Source organism: Panulirus ornatus, chromosome 29 (assembly GCF_036320965.1).
Source record: "Panulirus ornatus isolate Po-2019 chromosome 29, ASM3632096v1, whole genome shotgun sequence".
In the NCBI taxonomy this organism is placed as follows: domain Eukaryota; kingdom Metazoa; phylum Arthropoda; class Malacostraca; order Decapoda; family Palinuridae; genus Panulirus; species Panulirus ornatus.
The window spans coordinates 10179626-10203900 of record NC_092252.1 but is presented as its reverse complement, the minus strand read 5'-3'; the positions used below and the strand labels follow the sequence as shown (position 1 = coordinate 10203900).

Here is a 24275-nt window from a genome sequence, read left to right as displayed (position 1 = left end):
CATTCACATCCTAGTCTCTCCTCTGCTTTACTGCATTAACCAACTAACCCTTTACCATCTTTTCACTTCATAATGTCCGTCTTTTTAAACCAGGTATTCCCTAACACCAGTTCTTTTTCACCACTCCGATTCATATCACGTTGTACCCCCCATGCCCCTATTCATACCTCTGCCACATTATTTCTTGCATTCAAGTTCATCAAAAATACTAAATACTTGGCATAAACACTGCTGGCACATCCACACAGCTCCTCCTAAAACACTTCTGTCTTCCTTAGTCCTCTTATTGTGCATAGATAATGATCATCCACCATTTGTAACCCACAAATTCCTTTTTAATTCCTCCAACAAAAGTGCTACTACACTGATCCAAGACTTGTTCCTGAGACTCTCCTAAACCATCCTTACCCTTTCCCAGTTAGTTTTGTTTAGCTCAGAGGTAGTACATCCAGGAACCTCTTCCTTGGTTACATTCACATACCTAACAGTTATTATTAGTACCACCCTTACTTTAAGCCCTTCCTTTTGATCCAACTTTTTGAAATGTTAAGTGAGAAAAAAGAAATATCAGTGTAAGGATTAAATAAGGTAAGACGAATATAAGGTAAAGTATTTTAAAGGGCTGTTTTGTGTGTTTGATAATAGGGTGGTAGACCACTCTGCCATCAGATTTAAAAAAAAAAAAAAAAAGACTATTGGCAGATATGGATATTTTCGGTTTTACCTTGATGGAAAAACAATAAAAAAGGACCAATCTCAATTTTTAAAATTTTTCTAGAAAATTGACACCCCTGCCGAATGCAGCCAGAAATTAGTGATGCAACTAAAGGATTAACAATACAATGGAAGAGGGGTAAGAGTGAAACTGGGGTAAGCATTGGTGATTGGTTTAGTTGTTTGGATGAAGCTTCCTGGTTCCCTTTTAAAGCAAATTTTATGTGCCATGGATATTGACGAAAAATAATGAAAAATTTTCCTTTTAAGGTTGGATGAACAAGCAGGTGTGCCACAGGATAAGGTAAAGTATACATTTGTTTACAGAGGATACCAAAGGATGCATTTCTTTTTCCAATATTTGGTTCTAGTGTTTTGAGGGTGTTCATTTGATGTTTGTGGTGAGGGGTGAATGCAAATATATGTTATGTTCAGTATGGTTGGTTTTCTTAAGTGGTAGTTGACCATCCAAATTAACAGTGTGGTGCAGGTTTGATTCATGGGTGTCTGGGTTTAGGAACTCTTTGGGCTCATGGAGATGGAAGCATTCTATATCAAGTCAGGAATTATACTGCATGATGTAGTGTTGCTTCTCTGTAATCACTTGGGCAGTATTAAAGTGCTGTAATGTTACTAAAGTCATCTGCATACAAGGGAACTACCACTCTGGGGTCTAAGGTAATTAGGAATTGTGGGAAGAGACACAATTGGGGCTAGATTAAGGACTGCTCTTCGGGAACTCTAAGGTGGACCTTCAAGATATACCTTTTACTCCAGATAAATATTAATAGAAAACGAGCAACTTCAAGACACAAGTTTACACATCGTTGCACACCTTTTATTTCTAGGTTAACCTCCATTGGGCATGGGCGATTGCAGATTTGGCAATATGATAACTTCTCCCCACAACAGCTATGCTAATGAGTGGACATTCTCGTGAGTAAACTAGTTTAATGGCTTTTACCTCGATTTAGAGGACCAAGCATATGTTCCTGTATTGCTTGAAAATTGTGTGGATAGTGATTTTATGGACACTAACTCTTCTAGCACAAAGTTGACCAAGATGAGGCAGTGGGTGTTTTTAATACAAGTGAGGTAGCATTGCCAGCACTCACCTGAACTTGACACTGCATCAAACTGGCACAGCTGGTAATTTTGCAAACTCGAAATTTTACTGTTATGAAAAAATTATCAATGAATTGCACCGATTAGAATAAGATCTCTTACACGAGACAATAATAATCAGTAATAAATTTTTTGAACATTTGATACACAAAAGTGTAGAGGAAACACACAACACTCACGCATTACATCCGTACATTTTACCACTTTGTGCTGAAACTTCTACATATTGTGATGGCTGATAAAGTGGACGATATGTATTTCTGAAATTATGTCTTCATCTTTTTTTTTATACGATTAAATTTGATATTGTAAAGTAAAATACATTGTTTTATACAACTTGAAAAACTTAAGATTCACAGGGTTTAAAAGGAAACCTAACTGAGGAGTTGAAGAGTTTAATGAATTCATCTTAATTACATAATCCCAGGACCACTTATGGGACTCCAACAGCTTTGAGGCTGAGCTTACATTCATTAACAGAGAATGATGAGCTCCTTTGGAGACAAAAGTAATGCAATGAAATTTCAATCTTTCACTCGCTGACAATGATACAATCTCTCAGGTGATTTTTCACCTAAAGCACAACCACATTAAGAAGTTCAGTAACTAAAAGGATAATGATAAATATAAGTACCTCCTTACTTCTTTCCTGTCACAAGAGTCCCTTCTATCTTTAGGAGGCTCTTGCAGTGCTCAGGAAGCCAGCTGTATCCACTGGGTAGGACCATATGTCAATGTATTGATTACTATGTGTTCACATCACTACACTTTATGTGCATTTATGTGAGGGAAGTGTAAAGCAACAGAGCAGTAGGTGTTCAGTGACTTCAGTTTGGTAGTTGCATGTCTTTGTCCTCATACTTGTTCACAGTTTCCTGTGTCAGCAAAGTAGCACAAAGAACAAGAGAAAAATGGCCTCATTGATCACACCTATTCTCTACCTGTAAAAAATTCCCTAAAAAAAAAAAAAAAAAAAAAAAAAAAAAAAAAAAAAAGCCCCTATATCCAAAACTTTGCTTCATATTCAGCTCTTCGGTTTACCCTGACTACTTCGTATGCCTGGTTCAGCAGACTTACAGATGAACATCCCCTGCATACTGAATCACTCCAATATGTTTTATAATTTGCATGCCTCACACTCTACTGCATGTTTATGTCCAGCACCTTCAAAACAACTTTCACTCATCCACCCACTTCTCTGGTTTACACGTTTTTATTTCCTGTATGTCCAACATGTGTACCCTCTTAATCATCCTTTCCTCATTCATTCTCCCCAAATCTCCAGATAATTTCATCACATCCTCTTCAGCTTCTCTTTTTACCATACTTTTTTCTTACCAATCATTTATTATTTGACCAACCCTCGTTACAAAACATATCGTCCTCAAACGTTTCCACTGCATCAATCTGCTTCTTTGCTTTTCCATCAGTGGTTCTCACAACACATTCATACCGCATCAACAGGACTACTAAAACAAGCATACCCATATTTGCCCTAAAAGTACATCACAGACCTTTGCCTTCTCACCTACCATATGGCTCCCACGGTTCCATTCACAGCCATATCTACTCTTAGGTATCTTAAAACACACCACTTCCTCCAAGTCCTCTCTGTTCAATCTTGCATTCCAAATAACCCATCTTTTCACTGCTAAACCTAGTAACCTTGCTTTTATTCACATTTAAATGTATTTCTATTATCATAATTATCCAGGAACCTCTTTCTAAAGGTTCCTGCAGCCCAAGGATGTACTACTTCCACGGTGTGTCCTCATGCAGGCAGTCCAGTAACAAAATAGTCACTCAAATCATAAGTGGGGTAATAAGGAGATCCAACTGAGGTGGAAAGTTGGGCTAAAAGAGATTGAGTACTTGGAGCCTGAACATGCAGGAAGGTGGAAGACATGCACAGGATAAAAAGAACTAGAGGAATAAGGTATAAGGCATAACATGTTGACATGCACTGAAGCAGCAGGGGTAAACCATGGAAAGGTCTGGGGCCTAGTTGTTGATAGGGGGCTTAATTTTGGTGCATTACACGATACCCAGGGAATGAATGTAAACAAAAGCGGCCTTTTCTTCATCTGCTCCTAGTGTTATGGGCTGAACCAGCATATATCAAATGGAAGGGGAAAAGCATGATAATCATGGGCCTTGCTGCAGATTTGGGGGGTTGGTTTTGGTATGTACTATACATTACATAGTGGATGTGTCTATAGAACCAATTTTTCATATATCATGGCTCTAACACTGGAAGTGGTAAAATGAATGTGTGTGTGTGTGTGTGTGTGTGTGTGTGTGTGTGATTATTTGGTGGGAACGAAAAGGGAAGCAATGTCTGGTTTCATTGCATTACACAAGACTTCTTGAGAATGGATAAAAGTGACAGACCTTTTCTTTGTCTACCTCACTAACTTGGGAATAGAGAACGGGACCAGATGAGGATTTTCCATCTAAGGCTAAGTTCTTTGTTCTTGCCACTACCTCACTAAAGCAGGAAATGGTGAATGTGTAAGAAAAAAATATATGTATATATACACACACATACGAGTACACATAGAAAAGACAAGAGGATTCAACCTGCAATTGGTAACACTAAGAGCCTGAATTTACCCTCAACAAGGATATATCCTTGTCACTGGAAGAAAGAGAGTATAGCAATGTCAAATGCTTTCTTGCCCCAAAGGAGCTCACCTTACCCTGCTTCTGCACAGTATGCAGCCTCAAAGTGTAGGATGCTCTTAAATTGTCCCAAGGTTACACAATAATTATAATTTTATATATATATATATATATATATATATAGACACACAAATGAAACCTCAATAATGTTTAACAAAAGCAGCAGAATAGAATAATCTTTACTTTAAAAGTAGTAAAAGTTGAAAATACACTAAAGGCTGGGTAATCAGTACCAGTTGTCACATTAAACTATTTAGAATACAAAAATTGCACTTAGAACACCCATGCAATAAGGTGGTAGTAATAAAGTAGCTATTTCAATTAAACTATTCCAATATATAATCATTGGAGAGGCCAGCCCCTTTTAATCTTAATCCACCTAATGTTGCATGTACTTATGTAATCTTTGAAATGCCCAATTTTATGCTTTTATACTTTATCACAATGAAAGGGTTAAGATATAATTGCTACAATTTTCATGGCCCACTGTGAAATGTCCCCAAATAAACCAAAAGCTTTTACAAAGCCTACCATCAAAGTGGAGGAATATTTGTTTTCTTCCAAGGATACAAAATGACCCAATCATAGATCTACCCATCCCCACAAATACACTTGGAAAAAAGTTGCTGATATAGCATTTCATCCCAATATAACATTTAACCTTTAAAGAGACAAAGAGTACTTTGTTACTAGTCACAACAGTGATATGACTGGTACATTCTATGAAACCCAGGAGGAAAAGCTTAAGAAATCCTCAATCTTATGTATATTTAACATAAAAAATACAGTTCTTGTTGAGCCAAGAACTTTAGAAATGCTAAGAAATATATATCTTATCCATTTTAATCCCAACAGGATTATCTTCCATTGTACTGACAGCATGTAATCCACAACCTGACCAGACTCCAATCTATTTCTCTTCCTCAGAATCTGATTCAGCTTCTGCAGATTTGGATCGACTTCGTGATTTTCTTTTCTCAGGGGTTGGGCTACGAGATCGGGACCTGAAAACAAACAAAAAATTCAATGATAAACAGATTCTTAAAATATGTTCAATAAATATATATAAAAAAAGGTCTAAGACCTCAATATATAAAAAAAGGTCTAAGACCTCAAAGTAGAAGTCTTACTCCTTATTTGCCCAGCACATGCTTAACTTGGTTATCCTATCTTTGGCCAGCCAGCACATTCAATGCAAAGCTACAGTTGAGCGAGAGATGGGGCCTTCACGATATTGACGTTTAAATATTTTTATTTCACACTTATTCACTGCCTCCCTTTAAAAGAAAAAAAGTGCATGCTCCTATGAAGTTCTGTCAGCGACACTCTTCTTCACACCTCTCTCTCTCTCTCTCTCTCTCTCACACACTACTGTTACTTTCTTGATCAACCCTCTCCCACCATGTCAACAAAATTAATTTCCTACTCATTCTCCCTCCTCCATACATTCTCATCTATAGCCCAAACCTTGCATCCATACAGTATACATTTGTTGGGACAACTACACTATTCTATCTATTTATATCTCTCATGCCTTACACACCAGCCATCCTCTTGAATCTTCAGGCCCAGAACCTTTACAGTGTCTTTCACTCCATTCTTCCACCTCTTCCTTCTTCTGCTCCCTCATGCATACTAGTCGTACTACCATACCTCTCTTATCCTGTCATTTCTTTATCAACCCTTCAAACACCATACAATTCATTCCCAACACATTCACCCTCTTTTTAACATTTCTGTCAAAAGCCCATACCTTGCATATATACAGCACGATGGGACTATTATGCCAACAAACATACTTATCTTTGCCCAAAAGACAGCGACCTCTTTCCACCTTCCTCAATGCACCCAAGGCCTTTGCTCCCTCACCCACCCTACAGCTCTCTTCAGTTCCCATGGTTCTATTCACTGCCACATCCACTAACAGGTATACATAGCATAAATGAATTGGCCTTGATCAAAGTATTCAATAACTCGTGAAAAAAAGTTAAGCAATCAACTTCATAAATGCCTGTACTTAACTTTTCTGTTCAAGACTGGTGGGAATTTTAGTTCATTTACAGTTTACAGGCATTTCTTAGGTCACATGGTTTCTTTTCTACTCAACCCAAATTACACATGTCTCACTCATCTCTCTCATTCTCACAACCTCCCTTGAAAGGACTCGCCAGTCATTTTTAAGCCTATACTGCTATTCTTACTTCATTCTTTGTAATATCATCCTCAACCATATTCCTATTTGTATCTACCATAACATATATATGTATAGGTATTTTTGTACATGTATACGAGTGGATGGGCCGTTCTTTGTCTCCTGGTGCTACCTCACTGATGTAGGAAACGGCTATCAGGTATAATATGTATATTTATACACTTGTATACATATTCACATAAATGCCCATACATGTACATATACATAACATAAATAGACATATACATATATAAACTTGTACATATTCATATTTACTTGCCCTCTTCCATTCCCAGTGCCACCACACCCCACAGGAAACAGCATTACCACCCCTTTGTCAGCGAAGTACCACCAAGAAAACACACACACACACACACTAAAAAAAAAGCATTTATTCACACAGTCTCTACCTGTCATGTGTAATGCATTGACACCATATCTCCCTTTCCATATCCAGGCTCCACAGACCTTTCCAATGTTTTACCCAGATGTTTCACATGCCCTGGGTCTATCCATATATATAAATATAAAAAATATAAAATAATTTATCATTTTTCGTAATATTCACCATTTCCCGCATTTGCAAGGTAGCGTCAAGAACGGGTATACCAGGGTCAACGTGCTGTCAATGGATTGAACCTGGGCATGTGAAGTGTCGGGTAAACCATGGAAAGTTTTATATATATGTATATATGTGTGTATATATATGTGTACATTGAGATGTATGGGTATGTATATTTACATGTGTGGACGTGTAAATATACCCCCATACACGTGTATGTATATACACGTGTATGGGGGTGGGTTGGGCCATTTCTTTCGTCTGTTTCCTTGTGCTACCTCGCAAACGCGGGAGACAGCTACAAAGCAAAATAAATAAATAAATACATCTAAATATATATCTTTTTTCTTCTTTCATACTATTCGCCATTTCCCGCATCAGCGAGGTAGCGTTAAGAACAGAGGACTGGGCCTTTGAGGGAATATCCTCACCTGGCCCCCTTCTCTGTTCCTCCTTTTGGAAAATTAAAAAAAAATGAGGGGAGGATTTCCAGCCACCCGCTCCCCCCCCCCTTTTAGTCGCCTTCTACAACACGCAGGGAATACGTGGGAAGTATTCTTAATCCCCTATCCCCAGGGATAAATATATATATATATATATATATATATATCACACGTCCACACACGCAAATATACATACCTACACAGCTTTCCATGGTTTACCCCAGACGCTTCACATGCCTTGATTCAATCCACTGACAGCACGTCAAACCCTGTATACCACATCGCTCCAATTCACTCTATTCCTTGCCCTCCTTTCACCCTCCTGCATGTTCAGGCCCCGATCACACAAAATCTTTTTCACTCCATCTTTCCACCTCCAATTTGGTCTCCCTCTTCTCCTCGTTCCCTCCACCTCCGACACATATATCCTCTTGGTCAATCTTTCCTCACTCATTCTCTCCATGTGCCCAAACCATTTCAAAACACCCTCTTCTGCTCTCTCAACCACGCTCTTTTTATTTCCACACATCTCTCTTACCCTTACGTTACTTACTCGATCAAACCACCTCACACCACACATTGTCCTCAAACATCTCATTTCCAGCACATCCATCCTCCTGCGCACAACTCTATCCATAGCCCACGCCTCGCAACCATACAACATTGTTGGAACCACTATTCCTTCAAACATACCCATTTTTGCTTTCCGAGATAATGTTCTCGACTTCCACACATTTTTCAAGGCTCCCAAAATTTTCGCCCCCTCCCCCACCCTATGATCCACTTCCGCTTCCATGGTTCCATCCGCTGACAGATCCATTCCCAGATATCTAAAACACTTCACTTCCTCCAGTTTTATATATATATATATATATATATATATATAAATATATTTCAAACTATTCGCCATTTCCCGCATTAGCAAGGTAGCGTTAAGAACAGAGGACTGGGCCTCTGAGGCAATATCCTTACCTGGCCCCCTTCTCTGTTCCTTCTTTTGGAAAAAAAAAAAAAAGAGAGGGGAGGATTTCCAGCCCCCGCTCCCTCCCTTTTTAGTTGCCTTCTACGACACGCATCTCATTCAACTCTTTCCAGAATAGCTTATTATTGTCTTACCTTCTGATAAAGTTTTCTTCAGAGAGCCTCAATTTGTTTCCTTTAACTAATTTTCACTCCTTTATTCAGCTTCCTTAGCCTTTATGCATCAATATTTTCTGCAAATTTAGCCTCTCTATGCTTTTTCCCTCCACCATCAACTTTCTCAAATCTTCATTCCGCCACTTATATATAACCTCCTCAAACTTTACTGCCTGCTTCCAGTAAGGCAGTCTAACTGCCTCCACATCATCCTCCATATTCCTAGATCCTCTCAGCTTATCCTCCAATTCATCACAGAAAGGGTGCTTTACCCATTCATTTCTTAAGATTATAACTCTCTCATTTCTTAATTCCTACTTCTCATCTTATACCACGTACAGATACATACCTACATATCACTACCGTATGATCTGGCAACCCCTTCTTAATCACACATTGCCTATCCATTACTTCTTAAACACAAAATCATATGCTCTTGTCTACCCTGTGTCTGTACCATATGTATTCATGAACGTGTTATTGCAACACTCATGCCTGCTGATGCACTGAACGAGTATGTACCTGGGACCTCATACCCAACTCTATTCCTCTCTCAGACCCTGATCCAATCACTCAAGTTGCCCATCATCAGTTTCTCACCCCATTTCTCTTTGAAGTTTTCTTCAGAATCACCCTTCTTCGGTCATTAATACGTACTTACAAAGCCAGTACATTAGTTGGTACTCATGAAGCCAGTACAGTCATTTTTAACCTCAAAACTGATTTTTTCTATTAATATTGCAATGACACATTTGCAATAAAACATCTTTTCAAATACTGTACACAGCAAGCTGAATTTTCAGCTTGCCTGTAAGAGGAATTATAGCTCCTATTACTCTTTAATCAGATTATGCAGGAATAACAGATCTGGACATCTATTAACAGAAAAAACTAAGTTGCTGGTAGTAACATAAATGCAACAGTACTTGGAATTTTTCTCAAAGATAGATTTATCTTTCATTTCAAAAATATTGGCGGTGACCTATTTAATTGTGGAAGGACTGCTAAAACTTATATCCTGTTAAAATACAATCAACAAAAGGAATACGTACCTGGAGCGAGACCTGGATCTAGATCTAGACTTAGACCTCTCTGACCCAGATCTTGATCTAGAACGTGACCCAGACTTGGAGCGAGATTTTGACTTAGAGTGACGTTTCTTGCTGTGACCACCGCTCCTAAGAGGTAGATACATGAAATTAAAAAATCAGCCTGAAATCACCTTTGTGATTTCAAAGTAAAACAAAAATTAAAAAATCAATCCTAATCAGTATCAGTAAGAAAAAAGAAACCCTGCTGCAATTGATTTCATAATTTAAATGAAAAACTTTGAAATAAACCATATACTTATGAACAAAATCACTCAAGGCAGCAATTCCGCACTTTTAAACAAAAGTTCATGATACATTTCTTTAAGAAAATTCCCCAGTACAAAAGTTGAAAGGGAAAAGAGTGATATGCACACACTCCTATTAAGCTACATTCCCAGGAGATAAATATTATTATAAAAAAATCCAAACATGAAATTACAAACACAAAGATATGATAGGTTTTAAGGAAAGAACACCTGCATTATGCAAAAAAAAAAATTGTACCTTTTGTTAACATTTGCCCTCTACTCTCTTCTTTCACATACATTAATATACTCCAGCTGCAAATAGCATATGATTTGCAACTCATGTCCCCCTAACATATTGTAAACCTGACCCTAACTCTAAGACTAAAAAAATATTTCTTAAATCATCCTGTTTGGTTTTTTCTGCTTGATTGGTCGGTCACCAAATGCCACAGCAGTGCTCCAATTTGCTTCTTCTGTATACACTGAACATTTTCATCATTAGTTCTCTGTCTCTTGCAGTTAAAGTTCTCTTTATCCTACCACCCAGTACTTTCAGTTTTACTAAGTATCCCTGTCAAGTTGTTGTTGTTCATTTTCATAAATTTATGATAAACTAACATGCTTAAAATCATATTTGTTGATTTCATAAAGTTCACCTCAGCTAACTCGATTGTATTTATATCTTGGTATCTATCTTTGATCATCTTATGATCAGTCATTTGCTCCCTCTGATGACATCAGCAAAGCATAAGACTAATTTCTTTAACTCTGATGTCTAATTATGATGGTATCCCCAGTAGAACATCATTAGACATGCTTCCACTTGCTTCTACTTTGAATCTAATGTTTGCTAAAAATTCTGTGATCCATCTCCCATTCTTACACGATGGATTATTATCTTTTGCTACCTTTTCTTGTAAAATGCCTTAATAAAACTAAGAAAAATTGTCTATTCTCTTACTCTGCTCTAAGGTTTCATGCATGTTATTGTGGTATGAGAGGGAAAGAAAACATACACACATGTAAGTTCCTGACTTAGGAGCCATAAAACCAAAACTGTAAGCATATGTTTAAATATAACTCGTGCATGCACGCAGCATAAACATCATATTATGATAATCATACTTGAAAAGTAAAAGAATTACAAACCTTGAACGGGAGCGACTATGGGAACGGGAGTGAGAGCGCGACCTGCTGGCAAAAGAGGTAAGTCTGATATAAAATAGACAATACAAGAGCAATCAAAACACTTATCCTACAATTACAATCTAAAACATATACGACTCTAAAACATGAATATTTCTGATCATGAGTTGTTAGACTAAACTATTCTGGAGCTTTTATTTGGCTACTTTTAATCCTATGCTATGGCAAACACACAAAATTATCTGAACACAGACCAAGCATAGAAAATACCATACCTGGAACGGGAACGAGACCGTGACCGAGATCTGGATCGTGAAGATGACCTCGACCTTGACCTGCGAGATCGTCGAGAACTTCGCGATTTGGATTCATCCACTAGGCGAATACGTCGTCCATGTAAATCCTTCCCATCCAACCTGTGCAGAGCATTCTTCATGTCTGCATAGGTGGCAAACTCTACCACACTGTTGAAAATATTTAATCATTTATTTATCACACTTTGTCGCTGTCTCCCACGTTAGCGAGGTAGCGCAAGGAAACAGACAAAATAATGGCCCAAACCACCCACATACACATGTATAAACATAAACGCCCACACACGCACATATACATATATATATACATATACATACACAAACATATATATATATAAAAACACCTGTACATATTCATACATGCTGCCTTTGTCCATTCCTGCCACCTCCCTGCCACACATGAAACGACAACCCCCTCGCCCTGCGTGTGCACGAGGTAGTGCTAGGAAAGGAAAACACACTCCACATTCGTCCACACTCAGTCTCTAGCTGTCATGTGTAATGCACCAAAAACATAGCTCCTTTTCCACATCCAGGCCCCACAAAACCTTCCATGGTTTACCCCAGACACTTCACATGCGCTGGTTCAATCCATTGACAGCATGTTGACCCTGGTATACCACATCATTCCAATTCACTCTATTCCTTGCACACCTCTCACCCACCTGTATTGAACATTCAGGCCCTGATCGCTCAAAATCTTTTTCACGCCATCACCTCCAATTTGGTCTCCCACTTCTCGTTCCCTCCACCTCTGACACATATATCCTCTTTGTCAACCTTTTCTCACTCATTCTCTCCATGCTACCAAACCATTTCAATACACCCTTTTCTGCTCTCTCAACCAAACTCTTTTTATTACCACACACCTCTCTTACCCTTTCATTACTTACTTGATCAAACCACCTCACACCACACTTTATCCTCAAACACCTCATTTCAACACAACCCTCCTCTGCACAACCCTATCTATCGCCCATGCTTCACAACCATATAACATTGTTGGAACCACTATTCCTTCAAACATACCCATTTTTACTTTCTGATAAAAAGTTCTTGCCTTCCATACATTCAACACTCCCAGAACCTTCACCCCTCCCCCACCCTGTGACTCACTTCCGCTTCCATGGTTCCATCCGCTGCCAAGTCCACTCCCAGACATCTAAAACACTTCACTTCCTCCAGTTTTTCTCCATTCAAACTTGCTTCCCAATTTACTTGTCCCTCAACCCTACTGAACCTAATAACTTGCCCTTATTCACATTTCCTCTGAGCTTTCTTCTTTCACACACTTCACCAAACTCAGTAACCCTACTGAAACTAATAACCTTGCCCTTATTCACATTTACTCTCAGCTTTCTTCTTTCACACACTTCACCAAACTCAGTCACTTGGAAACATATATTCATCATATCAAATACATTAGTACACTGGCTGTAGCTACCAACCCACCAATTAAGTGACACTGGCACAGACATGAAGGAGAGAGAGAGAGAGAGAGAGAGAGAGAGAGAGAGAGAGAATCAAACCAACACTAATTTGTAGATAGGAAAATAAGTGTTTAGCAAAATACCATTTAATAAGAATACATGTGAATAGAATCTTAAACAATGATAATGAAGCTTAATGGAAATGTTACACAGTAAAACAGGAAACGAGTACAATAAAAGGAAACAAAGGAAAGCATATGGAGTACACTATATTAAGAAAGAGTGTCAGGTGGAAAAGATACAAAAATATATTTCACACAAGCATGCATGTGTGCACATATAATGTGGATGTACTCCAAATCATAAGAGTATCTTCGGCCAAAATCAAATATTTATGATTCTGCTAGCTGACACAATGCAGGATGCATCCTAGCAACCCTAACACTTTACAGGCCCTTTTCACAATGACACCTCGTCCACACAGCCAAAACCCCTCGCATTTCCATAATTTCTTAACTAACTGATATCAAATCATGCACTGTCTGCATACCATAAATTTGTTATGTTTTAGATGTTTTCGTTAATGTATGCTGAATACTCTGCAGCAGAAATAAGGAAATCCAATGACAATACGCTGAAAGCAGAAAAGTATTTAAAAAGTTATATGATAAGAGATTAACATGATGGGACCCCAACAGTTAAAACAATTAGTTACAAATGGCCAATTACTAACCCTTCATTTCTCCTGTACTTGTGAGCATCTGCATAAGTAACCTCACCGGCTTGTCGCATAAAATCCTTGAGATCCTGTAGAGAAACCAAAGCATTAAACCTCCAAAGTTAATGATCAGTTTGGCATGTAGTAACAAAAACATATTAATGATTCTAAAATCTTCTCCTCCCTGACCATGCTTAGGTCCTCCAAGGAAGCCTAGAAGAGTAATGGTTGTTACATCCCCTGGATGCACTCTCAGGATACAAAGGTGAACATCGTTACCTTCACACCTTCATCCTCCTTAAAAGGGAAACTGTGTGTTACTGTAGATATATTATAGTATCTCTGCCCATATCAGCCTATCACTATATTACTTATGATTATTATGTTTTGTTTTACACTAACACAAGTAAGCCATGACAACAGACAAATTGGTTAAAAACTATGGAGAACTGCATTGATAAAGGCATAGAGAAAAATTAAGAAATTCGCGTATCAGGCATTTATTGCTCTATCTTAATTATAAATATGGGCTTCACATGTCTCCTATACCTCTAAGCCAAACAGTGTTGACCCACTGAGCCTGTCAGACTTGACCTCAGCGGGCCCCTGCAGCGTGTAAACCCGGCCAGCCACTTGGGACAAGGTGACCGAAAGCCTGTGACGGAAGCCCCACTTCACGCCACGCCTAGCACGGACCCTGCAAGTGGTCTGGGGGGGAGGGGGAGGGGAGGCTGGGCAGCAGATGTCTCCGCTCCAGCCCAACACGTGGTGTCCTCACACCCATGGATACGTCGCAGGAAAAATGTCCCACGTCCTCGTCCCCCACTTTCGTCCATACGTTCCACCCGGGCCCAAGGTAGGCCCAGTCCAGATGGTACCCTCGCCTCGCAAGACGGAACCCCACGTCTCGCCAGAACGACCGGCCCATTACGACGCTCCTCGTCCTTGCTTGCGCGACCGTGCGCGTCCCTCCTCCTCTCCCATGCCTCAAGTTATTTCTCCTGCCTTCTCTTATGGTGTCTTCAAAAAGACATCGGCAGAGAGTTAGGGTCTGTTTTAACAATGAAACTGCAACTCTGCTACTTGCTACACTTTCAAGTACCATGAAGAGAAAAGGACATCCTTTTTATTTGGTTTTAGTTCCCAGTCATAACAATGAAGATTACCCCAACCCCAAGGATACTAATGAAGGTTACCCCAATCCCCAGGGACATTAATGAAGGTTACCCAAGCCCCATCAAAATTTAGCAAGTAAATTAACTATCCTCACAACTGACTCATGGCCCACCAACTATCCTTTTCCATCCTAATACTTACCCTTTTTTTTCAGTTTTACTTATAATTAATTCTTCCTTTTAATCAAACAGCTCTTACCAGACTGTACATACAGTAGTTTCATACTGTATTTCAGTCTTAAAAGCATTCATGTTAACTACAATTGCTTTACTAGTAATAAAATCCCTAATACACTATACATTCTGCTTCACAGTAGGAGGTGCTTAAAACTTAGGCTAGTTTGTTACTATTATCAAGGATTCCCCACCTAACTTGAAAGACCAGGAAGTTTATGACAATACCCACATCTAAAATAAATCACAGACAAATCCCACTTAAGATGGAATGTAACCCAATATGGAATTTGGAAACAAAAGCTCTAGGTCATTCTAAAAGATACCCAGATGAATTCTATTATCAAATATTCCTGTCTATCTTAGGATAGGGTCTCAGTCCCAACTATAAAAATATATCAGGGCTTAAAGTACGAGGAACGAGGTCATTCAGTTATTTCAACTTAACCCTATAAAACAAATATAGATTAAAACTTTAAAATACAAAAGCAAATATAACAATTAATAGTAATGGAGCATATTTCATGAATTTCACAAAACAGTAACAAAACAAAATTGCAAATTAAGAGGGAATCACTCTTACCTGCCAAGAAACTCTACTTGAGAGGTTCTCAACTGTAAGACGGTAATCTGTACGGGCAGCCATGCCAAATCGACTGGAAGGAAAAATATGGGGATGCACTAAGTAATCTGCATTTGTGTAAAATGTTCAATGAACTTATAAATACCACTAAAATTTTTCTTAAAAGTTCCCCTAATTCATCACCATTACCTTGATTAACCAGTTGGCTACATTCAACTCACCTGTACCATAACAAATTAGCACAATTTCTAAACTCATACCTATCAACTCAAGTCCACAGTGATTGAAGAGGAGGTACTTAAAAAGAATGTCAGAAAATACTAGGCTATCAAGTTAATTTTTTTTAAAAACCTACAAATTATGACCTTCGCTATTATTCTTATTTATCATCATTTTGTCAGTCAATCACTTTGTTAAGATCTTAAGTGCCACTATAAATCTAGTTGCATTTTGAACTTGATCAAGTCCTTTTCAACATATTTTTGTCCCGGATTTTCTGAGAATCTCTACTATATAAAACATTTTTAGTATATCATATGTAGAGTAACAAGAGTACAATGACACAAACTTATACATGATGACAGTAAGGATAAAATGTGATTCAACTTAGCAACAAAAGAGTCTACTCTACTCTTATCATGTCAAATGCAGCAAAACCAGGGCTCCCTGTCCACAGGAAAGCACCAAAGACCTTTCTGTGGTTATCCTAAGCATAATCCACATATAAGATTGAAAATCTTAACCAATCAATCAACAAGTCAACCCTTTTCTGAACAAATTCAACTACAATACTATCCTTAGTTCATCTATTCTCTTTTCACCAAACCTCTTGCCATGACTCTCACTTTGCATACCTCCCTGAACTATACAACTCACATCTGCAACTCTACCATCAAACACAATCAATGATTCTTAACAACTACTCACTTCATTTCCCCTTTGCCTCTTCTGCACTGCCTGTTACCACTTTGCTATTTGCCCATTCACCAACTGACCCATTTGTCTTTTTTTTTCTCTCACACTGTTAAACTCTTTCCACATTTTTGTATTCTACCTAAAGCTTGCAAATACTCGCCAAACCACTTTCCATTTTCAGCTAACAAACCTTACTGTTGAGCTCCTCCTCCTTTCTATTCTACATTTCATATTTTGCACTACTTTCATTTAGGTAACTACCATAAACCTTTACCTCTCTCTAAACAATTCATCATTCTACCACTAACTACTTTTTCTCATGCCCACCTGCAACCTTCAATATGCATCATGCTTCTCATGCATGTCAGTACTGCTTCCCATTCCTCATCCAATCACCTTGCTTCATCTAGTTTCACCTTTTGCTACTCTACACTTGATCTCTCCTGGTATCACTTCTCAAGCCTTTTTTCAAGACAATTTCACTACCCTCTTATCCATCTCACTTCACTTTTGCTGAGGAAATTTTCACCCTTGCTCATCAAAGTAAATAAAAGACATCCTACCAGCTACCTCTCTCAGCACAATCATATCAATATCTCTACATACTTAACATTTAGAAAGCAATCCAGTGATGCCTGCTTTCCATCTTTCCTACTCATCCATGTATACTAATGTTCCTCTCTTTAAACCAGGTATTCCTAATAATCAGTCTTTTTCAATACACTATTCCAGAAGCTGTTTACCATTTCCATTCACATCACTGAATATCACACTGAATATCATATCCTTAACTACCACATTAACTTTCGAACTCAAATCACTCACCTCTAATACCCAACCTCTCAAATCAAAACTGCTGACACATACAATCTGCTCCAAAATAACTGCCTCTCTTTCTAAATCGCCCTGTGACCAGGTGCATAAGCACTAATAATCACACCACTAATGTAGTCTACCTTCATTCTTATTCATATATGGGCTAACTTTCTTACTCTTTTACATTCTCAAACAACTCCTCCCACAGAAAAAGTGCTAACCGCTTACTCAATCCTTCTCCTCGACCAACTCCTAACTTTTCCGCTTAAGACATTCCCACACCATTCTTCACCCTTAAACTTGAGCTTTGTTTCCCTCAAATCTAAAACATGAGGTTATTTTCCATAAATATACTACCTATCTCTCCCTTCTAATCTTGGATACAACCACACATCTAAACGCTACAACCGGAGCCTTTTTGAAGAGGATGAACACTCCTAAAATGGCTCGTTCCATTCCAACTTTTGAAAATCAAAATACAGCAAGTGAGGGGTTTCCAATCCCTACTCCTGTCCCTGTTAATTACCTACTAAGATATGCTGGAAGTATGTGGTAAGTATTCTTTCAACCCTATACCCTAGGACAATAACAATAATAATGTTATCTTAACGTAGGAAATGGCAATCAAGTATAATAAAAATAAACTTTCATTCCTATCTAGAAATAATTCTAATAAAACCTTCACCACATAATTACCTGGAATGAAATCCTCTTGGTGGAGGTGCCCGAGGCCAACGCATTCGAGGTGCTGCACGAGCTTTCTCCACTGTGACTCTGTAAATTATATGCAATAGGTTAAGATCAATGATGGCAAGTTTTGATAAATCTAGAAAGCATGGACACACGTAAAGCCAACTTGTTTTAATGCAGAACTGCTAGTAAAAGCCTTGTTCATCTGGACATCTGCATCAATATGCTCAACAAACATTAGTCAGCTGATGCAGAGTAATTTCATTGTGTTAGCCATGACAGCAAAGGCAAGTAAATCCCCTAATCTAGGTCATCTCATTAACACTGAGGATTGGCAGAATGCAGATACAGTGCCACTGTATACTGGCAAAGGGGATAAAGGTGAGTGTTCAAACTAAATAGGTACAAGTTTGTGGAGCATAACCAGTAAGATATATAAGAGGGGATTGATTGATTGATTGAGGGGCTGAAGGCATGCAGAGTATCAGATTGGAAAACAGCAGTGTGGTTTAAGGTGTGGTTCAGATGTGTGATCCAGTCTGCTTTGAAGAATGCAAGAGAGAAATACGTAGAAAAAACAAATGTATTTGTATGCAGCATTAATAGATAAGGAGAAGGCATATATTAGGGTTGATAGGGATGCTTTGTAAAGTCTAAAGAATATTTGGTGTAGGAGGTAAGCTGCTTGAGGCAGTGAAATGTTTTTATCATGGGTGTAAGGTTTGTGTAAGAACAGGAAGTGAGGAGACTGAATGGTTTGCAGTGAAGGAAAGTCTGCGGCAGGGGTGTGTCACGTCACCATGGTTGTTTAAATAGTTTATGGGTGGGGGTGGAGGGAGATAAATGCAATAGTCTTGGTGAAAGGGGAGAGCATGCAGTCTGTTGGGGATGAGAGGGCCTGGGAATAGACTCAAGTTGTTTTTTGCTTATGAAACAGCCCTGGTGGCTGATTCAAGTGAGAAACTGCAGGGACTGGTGACAGTTTGGAGGAGTGTAAAAAAGAAGTTAGTTCAGAATAAATGCAAATAAATGTAAGATTATTAGGTTCAACAGGGTTGAGGGCAAGTCAGTTGGATTAAAAGTTTGAGTAGAGAAAAATTAGGTGGTTTTGAATGTCTAAGAGTGAACTTGGCAGTGAATGGAACCATGGAAGCAAGTGAGTTGCAGGGTGGGGGAAGGGGAAAAGGTTTTGGTAACGATGAAGAATGTATGGAAAAAAAAATAAGAAAAACATGAACATACATAAAAGGCATGGATGCTAACCATAATCTGTTATCAAAAGCCTCTGCTTACCTAATATGAAAATCATACAATCAACAAATGGACATCACCTCAGCTTGAACCTACCTTCCACCTAATAGCTCTTTGCCATTCATCTCATATACAGCATCATCTGCATCTCGGTCATCATCAAACTCCTGCAAAAGATTTGAGTGAAGTGAGAAATGCAAAACCTTTACTCGTGATCTCATTTTACTCTTTAGCTATTATGGTAAACAAAAAGGTAAACATATGATTCAAATTCACATAAACTTTCAACTGAAACAGACTACAAATTCTTATCTTTAATTGGGCATAGCAATAATCACTAACTTATGGTGTCAAAGTATGATACTAAAGAAAGGAAAATACATGGGAAGGTATAACTATTATGAGTACACTTATGATCACAGATCCAAAAGCTGAACATCTCAAATGGTCAACATATGCAATTTTGTACATCATAAACTTCCAACAAAACTCCTTGTAAAAGTATGTAAACTGTCTGATCATGCAAGATCTAGTTGCAATTAATCAATACAATGTTTGATTTGTCTCAAGCTTTTGCTATAAATCTTAAAATCTTTAAACAGTAAATCATGCTACCTCCCATGCCTGCACAAGGAAAAGTACTCAAAACCCTTCTGTTATTCACTCTTTCATATGGCTTATTTGACTACACAAAGTACAAATAAACATATTACATACCACAAAACCAAAGCCATTCTTGATTACTATGTCTCTTAATCTGCCGTAAGACCTGAAGAATCTGTCAAGATCTCTCTCCCCAACGCGATAGCTGAGTCCACCTACATATACACGGGTGCCCACCATGATTATCTGAAATGATCATCATAAGCACACATTACCAAACCTAACTAAAGACAAACAAAACAAAAAGTTGAATCAATAAATGTTTTATAAAATAATAAATCAGCACTTCTATTCAAAACTGGAAAACTTTTGAGCCAATCTGATGCAATGCATTAAAATCATCTGATGGTATGATAATATTTCTTGTCTTTAAATCACTTCCAGTTACTTGCAAGGAGGATATTTTTCCATGCCCTCGTTAAAATAATTTCCAGTAATATCCAAAAACAAAGTGTTCTACATTGATGTAAACACATCTCTTACTTCTGACATAAGTATTCACAGCAAAATTCATGTAGTTCAAATTTCACAAGATTCAAAAACAAAATTATATATATATAATTTTCCATAGATATTCGCCATTTCCCGCATTAGCGAAGTAGCGTTAGGAACAGAAGACTGAGCGGTAACATCCTCACTTGGCCCCCTTCTCTGTTCTTCTTTTGGACAAAGTAAAACGGGAAGGGAGGATTTCCAGCCCCCCACTCACTCCCCTTTTAGTCGCCTTCTACTGCACGCAGGGAATACATGGGAAGTATTCTTTCTCTCCTATCCCCAGGGATATAATATATATATATATATATATATATATATATATATATATATATATATATATATATATATATATATATATATATATATTATCCCTGGGGATAGGGGATTAAGAATACTTCCCACGTATTCCCTGCGTGTCGTAGAAGGCGACTAAAAGGGGAGGGAGCGGGGGGCTGGAAATCCTCCCCTCTCGTTTTTTTTTTTTTTTTTTTTTTTAAAAAGGAACAGAGAATTGTGCCAGGTGAGGGTATTCCCTCAAAGGCCCAGTCCTCTGTTCTTAACGCTACCTCGCTATGCGGGAAATGGCGAAGTTTGAAAGAAAAGAAAAAAAAAAAAAAAAATATATATATATATATATATATATATATATATATATATATATATATATATATATTTATATTTATATATAATATATATATATATATATATATATATATATATATATATATATATCGCAGATTAATTAATCATGGTGAATGTCATTATTGTCTAATGTTAATTACACTTAAATAAGAACATGCTTAATTTTGTCTGATGAATTAAACAACTTTTGGAGAAACAAAGGCAAAAATTGAAAATGAAACTTGCAAAAAGGTCAAATGAATGATCACCTGACGATGTTACCAATCTGTGATCAACGAAGACTGATATTTGATAGAAACTTTTTTACACATAACTGCCTATTATGCATTCACTTGTATAACTCAAGTTCAATTCATATCTATCATCAATGATCAGTATTCAATAATGCTATATTTAGGGTGGCCACTTGATTCACTGACACACACCTGACAGCTAAATACATGCCAGTATTTCATTCATTGATTTGTGACAGTGTGTCTTTCACTGGCAAGCCTTTGACCCCTACTGATTATTCGTGACTCCTCTTGCTACTATTGCTTTATAAACACACTTGGTCCACATGTCTCCACTGCTTTATTATGGTATTAAAATGTGTGCTTATATGCAATCATTACTTTTCCTGTATTTTCTGCATTCATATCCCCTATCCATCTGTTAATATCTATTCATCATATGATAAATTATCAAATACACTAACAATCAATGCCTCATTACCACAATGTAAATGCATATTAATACTACTACTACTACTACTACTACTAATAATAATAATAATAATAATAATGGCAGAATGAGATAAAACAGATTATCCTACGTTGAGTTTTTCATGTACATACTGACCAATGAAGTAAAGTACTTCTATGAAATTCTCAAATCGAAATAAGGGTAGGCTGGGTTGACATTTCAATTGTTTGTTCATTTCACCTAAACAAGACTTCTCTGGGTAAATAATGAGAAAGTGCCACTAAACTATTTGTACATTCAAATGTATCTTTTGACAAAGATTTCAACTTCTACAATAATTATCTAAAGGGAAACACTTCACTTCTTAGTTTTTCCCATAAAAAATTCTTCCAGATTTTACCTAGTAAACCTCTCTAACATAAAACAATCCAATCTAACACACTTGTCTAATGTGGTGGTGGATAACAACGGGCAACCAGTTCAATATGATGACACTTATCTCAAGTAAACAAATATAACTTCTCTTTGAATTTGGTCCTCATCATGTTCAAGAATAACAGATTAATACAAAAATATAATTAAAGTATACAAAATAAAATAATTTCATAATGACAAAACTAACATTAAGAGGCTGAGTACTGTTACCAGTCCAATGAATTGATAACTGGTATTATCACAATGTGTAATAAATGTATTTCAAACATTAACAAGATTGATACCGAACTTATTCCATAATACAATCTTCCTCGTTTCCATAAAACGTCTTTTGATTGTCAGTTTGAGTAACAAAACCAAAAGCTCCTACTCTAGGTACACTGAAATGTTAACAATACTCAAAAAAGGATGGGCCCTTATCAGTAATGACAGTAATCTGATATACAGAAAAAAATACCGTCAAAATGAATAGTATCTTATAACTATGGCAACTGCTGCATGTATGTAAGGGTTAGACGTGCAGGTCAAACCTACTCATCCTTTGCCATGGTAGGATAAATATCAATCCTCTAAATCATGTTCCCCCGGTCTAAATTACTTGTATGAAGTAAAAAGGGTATATTAATGTGTTTCTCTTACATTACTATAATGCCCCCTATGGTGAGTTACTCTCAAAATATTCGCATGCTTTACGAAAACCTGGCCTAACTTCACAACTTCCTGTTTATCTTCTGAAAAGCCCAACTCACTTTGAAAAATTGCATACTGCTGAAGCTCGCTTAGTGCCAACTCTACAGCTTTGGGGCCTACATTAGCTCCCATGCTGACAGTCGGAAATGTGACACCAAAGTCTCGACACACACCAATCTATTCTTGTTTTCAAAGTAATACAAAATAAACGAAGGAAACCTATGAATAACGGTAACTCATGATATATCGGTATTAGCCATGCTATTGATCTCACTCCAAAGGTGTACCTACATCCAACATGGCGGACCAAAGTCAGATACAAGCATATACTTTATGTGAGCTTCCTCGCACGGAAGTTCATCACCTCGCTTCCTGCAAGTGTCCAAACTAACCTTATAAGATAACAAATGCTTACATGCACTTAACTGAATCCATACTTACCTCATATATGGAATTACGAACGATCAATTGAGGATAATTCTAAGTTCCAAGCGTCGATGCGGAGCGGCTGTGGCGAAGTCGCAGCTGCGTGCGTGGCAGATGCCAATCCTGTTCCTAGTGCGCAGCCCACACGACGCCTCCCAACCCCCGTCTGACGCTTCATGTAAGGTTGCCACAAACAATACTTTTTTTTTTTCCAACGAACAATTTTCAGCAACATTTCCCCCTTTTTTCAGTATGTCATGCTCAAGATCATTTCTAGCGAGTTTTTATTACATTTCCAGAGCAAGGGCTCATTTATTATCATAACTGTTGTGAACATTCTTTGTGCTGAAAAGAGACTACGATAATTATGGACATTTAGGACTGGGTTGACCACCATAAGTAAGACACGCCGGGAACTGGAATTGAAGCCAGGAATTTTTTTCTGTTCTATGTATGTATCAACTGTGCTCTATAATACGTGTGGTGATTCCAGCGTATAATGTTATTTATGCGCAGCCTCAACTTTGCATAAGTTTATTCAGGTAATACCATCCCATTTACACTTGATGTTACCTGAGTCACGTGCAATATATCAGAGTCTGCTGATCTAAATCTGGATGTCATGTTTTTCTTTTCTTAAAAATCGAAAGGACAGTTTACAATAAATGAGATATTGTGATCGCTGTTACCTAACTTTTTACCAACCTGACAGATTAGCTTCTCTGATGGTAGATATCACCAAATCTAAGGTATTACCACCCCTCGATAGGTATTTGGATCACCTCGTTTTAGAACGCAGTCTTCCCTTAAATCAATCAGCCTGTTTCCTTTGAAG

The 24275-nt window shown here is 37.7% G+C and overlaps 1 protein-coding gene across 2 annotated transcripts; it reads right to left on the bottom strand.

The window, feature by feature from the left end:
- Nucleotides 1-1074: 1074 nt before the first annotated feature.
- LOC139758073 (serine/arginine-rich splicing factor 5-like) lies at nt 1075-23593 on the bottom strand. 2 transcript variants are annotated; one of them, XM_071679153.1, is made up of 10 exons: nt 23456-23593; nt 20123-20254; nt 19502-19572; nt 18161-18238; nt 15734-15806; nt 13817-13890; nt 11615-11803; nt 11343-11387; nt 9907-10032; nt 1075-5525 (listed from the first exon to the last, which is right to left on the bottom strand). In XM_071679153.1, exons 2-10 carry the CDS (start codon nt 20246-20248, stop codon nt 5432-5434), a joined length of 876 nt encoding a protein of 291 aa, XP_071535254.1. In that variant the 5' UTR covers nt 20249-20254; nt 23456-23593; the 3' UTR covers nt 1075-5431. The 2 variants fall into 2 exon arrangements, with proteins under 2 accessions (XP_071535254.1, XP_071535255.1); XM_071679154.1 differs by having other exon boundaries at nt 11343-11384.
- Nucleotides 23594-24275: the final 682 nt, after the last annotated feature.